Here is a 10,000-nt window from a genome sequence, read left to right on the forward strand (position 1 = left end):
AGAAAGTCGCCAAAAATTAATACGGATAGCTCTTTGTGCCATAAATATAATTTATATCTTGTTAGTGGGTTGTCAGGAGTGATGTACGTGTGAACTAATGTACTAATTGAGATTTTGACCTAAAAACAGCGAAATTAGCATGACATTACCCCTTAAATGGTTCGATTCTCTAGACTGAAAACAGGATGCTTGCTGCTCGAAGGAAGGAACTTGAAGAATTTTCAAAGACGCCTGCGGAAAAGCTCCCGGTTTGCCGCACATTACTGTGTTATTTCATTTGTTGAGTTACTTACGAGTGCATGGCGTCAAACCTTAGTAGGAGATCTTCAAAGATAGATTTGCCACATGATGTTTCAAAAAAAGTACTCATAACTAGCATTGACCTTGACAAGTAGCCTGGATCGCCTGACCACCATTTTCATCTGAGTATATCCAGTGCTTGCTGTCAGCCACTTTGTATCCTTCACTCGCTTTGATTTCAGCACACGATTCAGCAGGAAGCTCTTGAATTGAGCCCAGTGGCACTGCAGGCGAAATGTACAAAACTTCTATAACTATCAGCGTAATATGAATGATGAGTGGTAGCAAATGCCATACGGACCCAATATTGATGATCTTTTGATAATCCTCAGTTTTAACTAAGATTTAGAGGCTTTCGACTCAGCAAAAGTCCACGAAACCACTTTACAATACACTCTCTTTTTTTTATCAGAACCCGTTTATAAGATCGTTCAGGCTGAGGCGTTGACCTAAATTGTTAAGAACTTACTGAGAAAGTAACCAGACGGAGAGAGAGTGAAGAACGTTTGCTTCATTTTGCTCATTTGCTGTGTTTTTGTCTTTGTGGTTAGCATAAATAAAGGTAAAATAGATGGAAAACTGTAGTGTAAGAGAACATTTAACTTTTTTTTAACGTTAACAATGCATTTTCTTTGATACACAACCCAACCTTAAAGAACATTTAAGAACCTTTTCCTCTTGAGAACCGTTTAGCCTCTGTCCCCAAATTAGACGTTTTTATATATAAAGAAGAGGCTACGGGTAGCCTACACTTTGTTCGAATGAATTTTAACCGATTGCCTTTAAAATTCACAGTATTTGAATAGTGTTTTATGCTACGATATCTTGGTCAATATCCAGTTCAACTCCGTAGTCCGAAGTCCGAAGTCCAATGTCCACAATCCGTGACCTAACCATAGAATAGCTGTTCACCGTTTAAAACTGTTGTTACGGCGTTGGCTCCAATCAAAACCAGGAAACAGATGCCTTACAAGTTTCTATGATGGTATTTAAAAATACTAAATACTTTTTCTGAACAATAACGGCCGAATTATAAAATTATATAATTCGACGCGGTAAGATATGCCTGGTGATCTGGTGACGTAATTCGGAGGACTGGGGAGAAAAATTTTAACGCCGTATCCCACAACCGCGCGCGGCCTTATTTCGAATTTAACATGGCAGAGGCGAGGTTAGATCTTGTCTGGTCTACTTGAATGTTCATTCAGTAGCAGGAGATGTGGTAGACACGTAATGATCTGTTGAGTTTTGGCGATAGCAATACTGCACGGAGTTTGGAAACAACACCTAAGGCCGCGCGCGGTTGTGGGATACGGTGTTAAAATTTTTCATCCCAGTCCTCCAAATTACGTCACCAGATCACCTGGTGTTATCGAGTCATACGGCAACGAAAACACAAAAACTCGTTTCCGGTCACGCACACAATTCTTTATGGACATTTCCCCGTTGCGCTGTCGCGTAGTCGTCCGTGTTTTAGTGAGCATGGCGCTTGCCTTTAAATGAGGAGATAGCGACTTCGAATCCTACTTGTACTGCCTTCTACGAGACCAAACCAAGAGCACAGGAGCCCCAGATTCATGAGCTCCTGGCGAGACAAAAGAATTTTACGCATGCGCAGCCAAAGCGCGACCTTCCCTCCCCCCAGCGTCCAAAAACGGAGTGAATTTATCCGAGTCAAACTCATTCCCAACCACAGATGCCACACGTCAAACGGAGATAGACCCTTTACCCAGTTACTTTCAAACAGAATCGCTTCTTAAAATTCCTTAGATAAATGATTAATGCTCCATACCTCTGTTGAATGCTCGCTTCATGTAGAATCGCGTTGAATCGGGTAAAAAGTCTTCAGGCCTGGCTTCTTTCGTTCTGTTGTTCAGCTCGCAAATGTTGCCGCCAAAGATGAAATTTAAGCTTTGGCATCTGATATCCTGGTCACATATGATGGCACATTCCAATGGACATTTAACCCACAATGTTTTAAAAGTGTGGCCTTTAAGAAACGTGCCAGCAACAGAGTTTTCGTTGTTACAAACTTGGTTAGCTGCACTAATAAGACCAATCCTTGTCATCAGAAAAACAGCTGAGAACCAAAATCGCGGGTTCATCTTGTTGATGTAGGCTTTGCGAACTATTGTCCTGCAAGTGAGTAGTGTGAAATTTAGTCTTTACTGACATAGTTACCGCTTTTTAAGGCTGTGGGCCCAAGTTAAAGCGATCATTTGTTGTTCAGTACATTAGTTTTAAATGAAGAAAACTGCAATGAACCAACGAAAACCGATCACAGTTCACTGACAGATAATAAAGTCTTAATTTTGCGTCACACCAACACGATCTCTTCCTTAAATGAAGGAATATCCTTCATTGTCAGTTTGCCTTAAATGAAGTATTATCCTCCATTTTGATCACTCTGTCCCAGGACTTGTGGTATGAAAAAGAAGGGAAATTCAGTAAAAGCAGCCCCTGGACAGGATTTGAACCCGGCGCGTCCACTTTGAAGGAACTGTTTTATCCACTTAACCAATAAACATCAACTGACTAGAAAATATGCCGATTATTTCCCAAAACTAATTAGTATATACAGTATATATATAATCATTGCTGAATAGGTCTTAATAAGTCTGAGGCTTGATTTAAAATTTTTTCCCATGATCCCTATCAAGCTTTCAGTGTTCAAAATGAACTTTCTTTACTTGGAAGAAATTGACAATTAAGAATAATCCTTCAATTTGAGGGAGAGACGTGTTTGGTCACACTGACTGAATAAGCTTCAAGCCTCGAACTACCGCGCTGGAGCCAAGGGTTCGAAGCCCGGGCCGACAATCTAAAAGGGCCGATTATTTAAACGAAGCCTAGGTTAGACCTGGTTTAAGATTGAATCACGGCTTTGACGAGTTTTTTGTAAACCATGTCTAAACTTTGTTTAATTTGCATTATTAAAACGTATACGTAGACGAGCCGAGTCGAATTTTTTTTGTGTTATCATCAGCATGCATTATAAATTGCATGTAAATTAATGAACTTGTGTGGGAAACATGTCCGAAAGTAAAAGCAGGAAAACAAATTTCAGCGAGGAGGAACAATTGCTCCTTGTGGAACTTGGGTAACGTTTCAAGAGATTTAAAACAAGGGATATGATAACGGGAGCTTTGGTAAAGAAAAAAGAAAAGGCATGGAATGCAATTCCGATGTGCAGACCGCTCTTACACAGTAAACCTGAGTGGAAATCACATGCAAGAGAAGGCACTTCAATGCTGTTGGAAAAAAATTAATTTACTGACAAAAAAAGAGCCCGACAAACGCTCACAGAACTCACTTTGCTTTTGTTTCATGCAAATTTCGAGGCCAAAAAATGAATTGTGAATTTCGTTTAGGAATCTCTGTTGAATCTTTGTGAATTACCTGAAAAGGGGCCGTTGTTTAGTGCATGAATGGTTCTTACATTGTTTGGACAATTTCAAATTCTTAAGCCAAAATTTTTTTTTTTTTTTTGTATTTTATTTTTGTTTTTTAACATTTCCATATTGGAGTTACAGCACTTACAAAAACGAAGAAATTACAGCAATCACAAAAAAATATATGTATGTGTATGTACAAACAAACGTTATCTGGTTTATAGCTGGCTTAAATCATCGATTTCATATGTTGCTTACTATGCAATGGTCCTTTGATATTCAGCGCTGATATCTAGGAGGATTAATGAGATTGCGCCGATGACTTTGAGAAGAGGGAAAATTCGTATATAAAAATAAGTTTCTGTTTTCTCGGACAGTTGTCACTTTTGGAATGACTTAACTGACGTAAAGCAAAACGATAGTTTTCACAAGTCTTGATCACTCCGAATTGGCTTCACTCACTCTTGGGATCACTCTGACTTGAGTCTCGGAATTGCTGGAGTAAAAACTTTACTCCACTGGATCAGAAATGGGACAGGTGCAATGAGGTATGTGTCGTGTGATTGCAAGCACGCCATTGAAAAACCTTTATCTTAGTAGATCAGAGCACGAGCACTCTTCTTAAAGCTATGTTCGGTGTGGTTACCGATGCATGTTTTACCTTCACTCGATGTATTTCAACTTTTACAAAGTTATTTCCTTTTAATTTAGATCGTCTTAAAGCTGCACCCTTGTCACATAAAAATTCCCAAAAACGTTTGCTCTCGGAGGGTATCTGTTGATGTGCGTGTTGTTTTTAAATATAACTTGTTCTGAGTAGAGAGCTCGTAGGAAATGTAGGTATCCATATCTTGACAATTGGTGGCCTCGTTAAAACAAAAAAATATACTCACTGAAATTTTAAATTATTTTGAAGCAAGCCTAGAAGAGAAATATACCTGTTGAAAGCGTAATCCAGAACCAGTGAACCCAGTGCTTCAATTCTGGGTCAATTCTAATTCGCACTCATTTCTTAGAAGCCGCAAAAGTTAAAGTGTTGTATTAAAAACAACTGGCTTGGACATGTTTTTTCCTTCTCGTAAATAGTTGGAGTTCGTTAAGTAAATAAATGCGTGAACCAATGTCATCAAAACGTCATCTTCTAATAAATATGTAATAATGAGTACATGAACCAGTGTCAACAAATTTACCAAACTTGAAACGCTGAAAAGCGATTCGCCACAAGAAAGCGTAAACTGTCGAAGTGTCGTATTGCCTAGTACTCTTATGCAACAGCTGCATGAAGGATTTGGCTACTATCTGGAGATATTGAAGTAAACCTGAACGGAAATCACATACAAGTGAAGGCACTTCAATGCTGTTGGAAAAAAATAAATTACTGACGAGAAAAAGAGTCTTACAAACGCCCACAGAACTCACTTTGCTTTTGTTTCATGCAAATTTGGAGACCAAAAAATGAATTGCGGATTTCGTTTAGGAATCTCTGTTGAATGTTTGTGACATACCTTGAAAGGGGGCCGTGGTTTAGTGCATGAATGACCCCTACATTGTTTGGACAATTTCAGATTCTGAATCCAAAATTGTACAAACATTATCTGGTTTATAGCTGGCTTAAATCATCGATTTCACATGTTGCTTACTATGCAATGGTCCTTCAATATTCAGCGCTCATATCTAGGAGGATTGATCAGATTACGCCGATGACTTTGAGAAGAGAAAAAATTCGTATATAAAAATAAGTTTCTGTTTTCTCGGACAGTTGTATTGGAATGACTTAACTGACGTATAGCAAAACGATAGTTTTCACAAGTCTTGATCACTCCGACTTGGCTTCACTCACTCTTGGGATCACTCTGACTTGAGTCTCGAAATTGCTGGAGTAAAAACTTTACTCCACTAGATCAGCTGTAATGCCAACTATTACTGATTCTTTGCAAAAATGGAAGCGGTGCAATGAGGTATATGTCGTGTGATTGCGAGCACGCCATTGAAAAACCCTTATCTAAGTAGATCAGAGCACGAGCAGTCTTCTTAAAGCTATGTTCGGTGTGGTTACCGATGCATGTTTTACCTTCACTCGATGTATTTCAACTTTTATAAACTTATTTCCTTTTAATTTAGATCGTCTTACAGCTGCACCCTTGTCACTTAAAAATTCCCAAAAACGTTTGCTCTCGGAGGGTATCTGTTGATGTGCGTGTTGTTTTTAAATATAACTTGTTCTAAGTAGAAAGCTCGTAGGAAATGTAGGTATCCATATCTTGACAATTGAAGGCCTCGTTTAAACAAAAAACATACTCACTGAAATTTTAAATTATTTTGAAACAAGCCTAGAAGAGAAATATACCTGTTGAAAGCGTAATCCAGAACCAGAAACTTCATATGAGTTTAACCCAGTGCTTCAATTCTCTAATTTGCACTCATTTCTTAGAAGCCGCAAAAGTTAAAGTGTTGTATTAAAAACAACTGGCTTGTGCATATTTTTTCCTTCTCGTAAATAGTTGGAGTTCATTAAGTAAATAAATGCATGAACCAATGTCATCAAAACGTCATCTTCTAATAAATTTGTAATAATGAGTACATGAACCAGTGTCAACAAATTTACCAAACTTGAAACGCTGAAAAGCGATTCGCCACAAGAAAGAGTAAACTGTCGAAGTGTCGTATTGTCTATTACTCTTATGCAACAGCTGCACGAAGGATTTTGTTACTATCTGGAGATATTGGAGTGAATCCTGGCTGGGAAAATGGATCTACAATATTTGATTTTACTCAAATATCCAACAGTCAACGAACGACAAGTTCTACACCACCCGTTAACTCATGTCATATTCCTGTGCGTATTTTTGCATTGGCACCATCACATAACACACAATGTAATCAACAGTAATCATATTAACAAAAATGTTTATCGCGCAAGTCTGTCTGCTGTGAGGACCTTTTCTCAATGGGACGCGCAAAGTGCAAACACGCCTGGCACAAATCCCTGTGAGAATTACACCATGCAAGGCCATTGAATTTTGTTTGCTAAACACGAGATCTATTAAAAACAAGGCTACCATCCTGAATGACTTTGTGATCAAGGAAAACAATCGATATCATGGATGTCTTTCGGTGTGTTTCGAGGGAAAAATGTGGTTTCGGCGTTGCAGTGCTGTGTAAGAAGTCTTTTCTTACAAAGGTCAATCCTTCAAAGCGTTTCAGAAGTTTTGAATACATTGATACTGTGATTAAGTCCAGCTCTAAAACCTTCAGACTTGTAGTAGTCTATCGACCACTGCCTTTAAAGAAAAACGGCTCCACCAGCGAACTGCTTTTTGAAGACTTTCCATGGATCAATCCTTAAGCATTTGGCTACTGAAAAGGGACAAATTATGGTAGCTTGTGATTTCAACTTTCACATAGATGATCATAAAAACTCATGTGCTGGTAAATTCATGGAATTGCTACAAACCTTTGACTCTGCTCAGCACGTAGAGCAACCGACACACAAAGAAACTTGATCATCACCAGATCAGAAGATAACATTCTTGGCCACATTTCGGTAATGGATCCCGCTCTATCTGATCATTATGCAATACGTTGGAAAGTATTCTTACCCAAACCTCTCCTCGAGAAGAAAGACGTAATCTACAGGAGCCTTAACCGCATTGACTTGTCGCAAGGACATGAAGAACTCGAATTTAATCGATAATGACATCGCATCGCGAAACGACTTGGTCGAAGGATACAACATTAAGTTAGGTTCCCTACTTGATGACCACGCTCCTGCCAAAAGTAAGATTGTAACCCTGTGTCCGAAGTCACCCTGGTTTACCCAGAACAGAAAGTAAAACGGAGAAGAATGGAACGTCGTTTGCGAAAAACAAGACTAACAAGAGGCCATATTCGGCCTATCCCCTGGCCGATTCCTATGTTCTATTTAAGAAATGCTAGGATGAAGTTGAATCATCTTTGCAGGTTTTTTTTTTGTAAAAGGTTTGTTTTAAGTAAATAAGAAAGAACTTTAAGGCGACGAAGCCCTGATGAAACAAGTTTGTACATGTAAGTATTATAGAAATTAAAGGAAAAAGAACTTACAATGCCTTGAAGGTAATAGTTCATAATAAAGTATGTATTCAAATTTTAATTTGTCAGCCTCACAAACGTTTGTAAACATGGGAATACTGACTCTACAGAAGTCATTTTCGTGAGAAAATGTATATTATAGTTTGAAAATTTACTAATACATTTTATAGATTTATCCTGGAAATGTATATGGGGCGAAGGCTGAATTACATATCATCACCCCTGTACTTTTGGCATGAAGATTCACTTTCACCTGTACTCCACAAATGGTGACATATTTAGGTAAATAATTGGTTGTAAGATGCCTGGTTATACACAAGTCATGATAGAACTTAGTTCCCGCCCCTGACCTCAATTTCAGTCTGTGATGAGGTGATTTGCAAGTCATCACCAGTTAGAAATATTGAGGTTCTTTACGTCTGTGGAACACCATGTCACAGCCATGTGTAAGGCAGGTTTCTATCACCTTCGAAATATTAGCCGCATAAGGAAATTCATCAGTCGCCGAACCGCCGAAATACTCATACGTGCTTTCGTTATCTCCATACTGGACTTTTGTAACTGCATTACTGTATGGACTACCTAAGCAAACCTTGAAGAGACTTGAGGATGTTCAAAACGTAGCTGCCGGAATCGTTACGTTTACACCTAAAGATGAACATGTACAATCCATACTGTATGAGCTGCATTGGCTTCTGATTGAACAGCGCATAGAATTTAAGATTTTTTAAATGACTTTTAAATGTTTAAATGGCCTAGCCCTTTCATATTTTTCAAACCTAGTTACGAGGTACGTTCCTCGGCGCAATATAAGATCTGCAAATAGTCATCGGCTGCTCGATGTTAGCTATAACTTGCGAAACTATGACTTGCGGTCTTTTTCGGTAGCATCTCCTAAGGTGTGGAATGACATGCGAGATAAACTAAGAATAAAGCCAGGATTCGAGCCAGGATCCGAGCTAGGATCCGAGCCAGGATTCGAGACCTAACCGAGACCTAACCGAGACCTAACATAACCTAACCGAGACCTACCCTAACCCTAACTAGACCTAACTAGACTAGAACCAACCTAAATAGACCTAACCTAACCGATTCGAGACCTAACCTAACCGAGAGATTCGAGAATAAATAGCGGAGAAAGCTCATCTTAGCTCGAATCCTGGCTGGAATCCTGGTTCGGATCCTAGCTCGAATCCTGGCTCAAAGTTTAGGTATCCTCATGACATGCCACAGGAAACTTAGAGACTGTGAAAATTTGAACAGTTTTAAGAAAAAACTTAAGACTTATCTTTTCCAAAAAAGCGTTTTTATTACATTACTTAGTTCATTTTTACTTCTTTCATGTAAATTAAGAGAGCATTTTTAAGAAATTAGTCATTTTACATTATAGTCGTCTTAATACTGTGTTTTAGGTTAGTGCACGAGGAGCTTAACTTGGGTCAGGAATGTGGGTCCCCGCTGTTTAGGTAAAAAAAATTTACCAAATCTCAGTGGGAGTTGTAACAAGACTCACACTAAAAAGGCAGAGCGAGAGACAAAGGGAGAGAGAGGTGTTAATTTCGACACATTTGTTGGGCCGACTTCGACATAAAGTTTTTATGACGACAAATATCTCAAATAACTTGAAATTAATTTTGAGTGACGTGTCAAAATAGTCCAGACGCACAATAAATCAATCTGAAATATTTCCAAAAACACGGTTTACAACGGCCAGCCTCATGCAATATAAAAATGGAAAATTATTTCTTTATTCTCTTTATTTCAAATTAATTTAAACACAGGCAAATTATATCTTAACTTTCAGGCTACCGAGATGCAAGTTGTTTTGCCCGGCATACACGTTTCTTAACAGCAACGTTGAATTGGTTCTTTTATGATCACCAACCATGTTATGATTTAAAAGCAAACCATTAATAAGTTTTATACTTATGGAACTCGATAACTGAGGAATAAAACTCAACAGCTATTACACCTTCGAACATCTGCTTCTCTAATTCTCCGGTTAAACATGAAACGTTAGTGATGTATTGGTGTATTTGTTAATTTAAACACAGGCAAATTATTTCTTAACTGTCAGGCTGCCGAGAGGCAACTTTTTTTGCCTGGTATACACTTTTCTCAACAGCAACGGTGAATTGGTTCTTTTCTGATTTTGAAGCAATCCATTTTTAAGTTTTATACTTCTGGAACTCGATAATTGAGGAATAAAACTCAACAGCTATTACACCATCGAACATCTG

At 38.4% G+C, this 10,000-nt stretch overlaps 1 protein-coding gene and 1 long non-coding RNA gene across 3 annotated transcripts in view; one reads left to right on the top strand and one right to left on the bottom strand.

Annotated features, from left to right (window-relative positions):
- LOC138030292 (uncharacterized) overlaps window positions 1-10,000 on the top strand; it is a 30,687-nt gene that overhangs the window by 7,964 nt on the left and 12,723 nt on the right. The window lies entirely within an intron of this gene.
- LOC138030288 (uncharacterized) overlaps window positions 1-10,000 on the bottom strand; it is an 11,860-nt gene that overhangs the window by 1,263 nt on the left and 597 nt on the right. Inside the window, exons 1-3 of one of the 2 annotated variants that reach the window (XM_068878189.1) lie at window positions 6,040-6,174; window positions 2,093-2,436; window positions 384-524 (exon numbers count right to left, since the gene is read on the bottom strand). In XM_068878189.1, coding sequence (XP_068734290.1) covers window positions 384-524; window positions 2,093-2,436; window positions 6,040-6,074 — 520 coding nt within the window. In that variant the 5' untranslated portion in view covers window positions 6,075-6,174. Of the gene's footprint in view, window positions 1-383; window positions 525-2,092; window positions 2,437-6,039; window positions 6,175-10,000 lie in introns of those variants that run through there. The other variant, XM_068878188.1, reaches the window with a different exon arrangement.

Source organism: Montipora capricornis, chromosome 13 (genome assembly GCF_036669925.1).
Source record: "Montipora capricornis isolate CH-2021 chromosome 13, ASM3666992v2, whole genome shotgun sequence".
NCBI lineage: Eukaryota > Metazoa > Cnidaria > Anthozoa > Scleractinia > Acroporidae > Montipora > Montipora capricornis.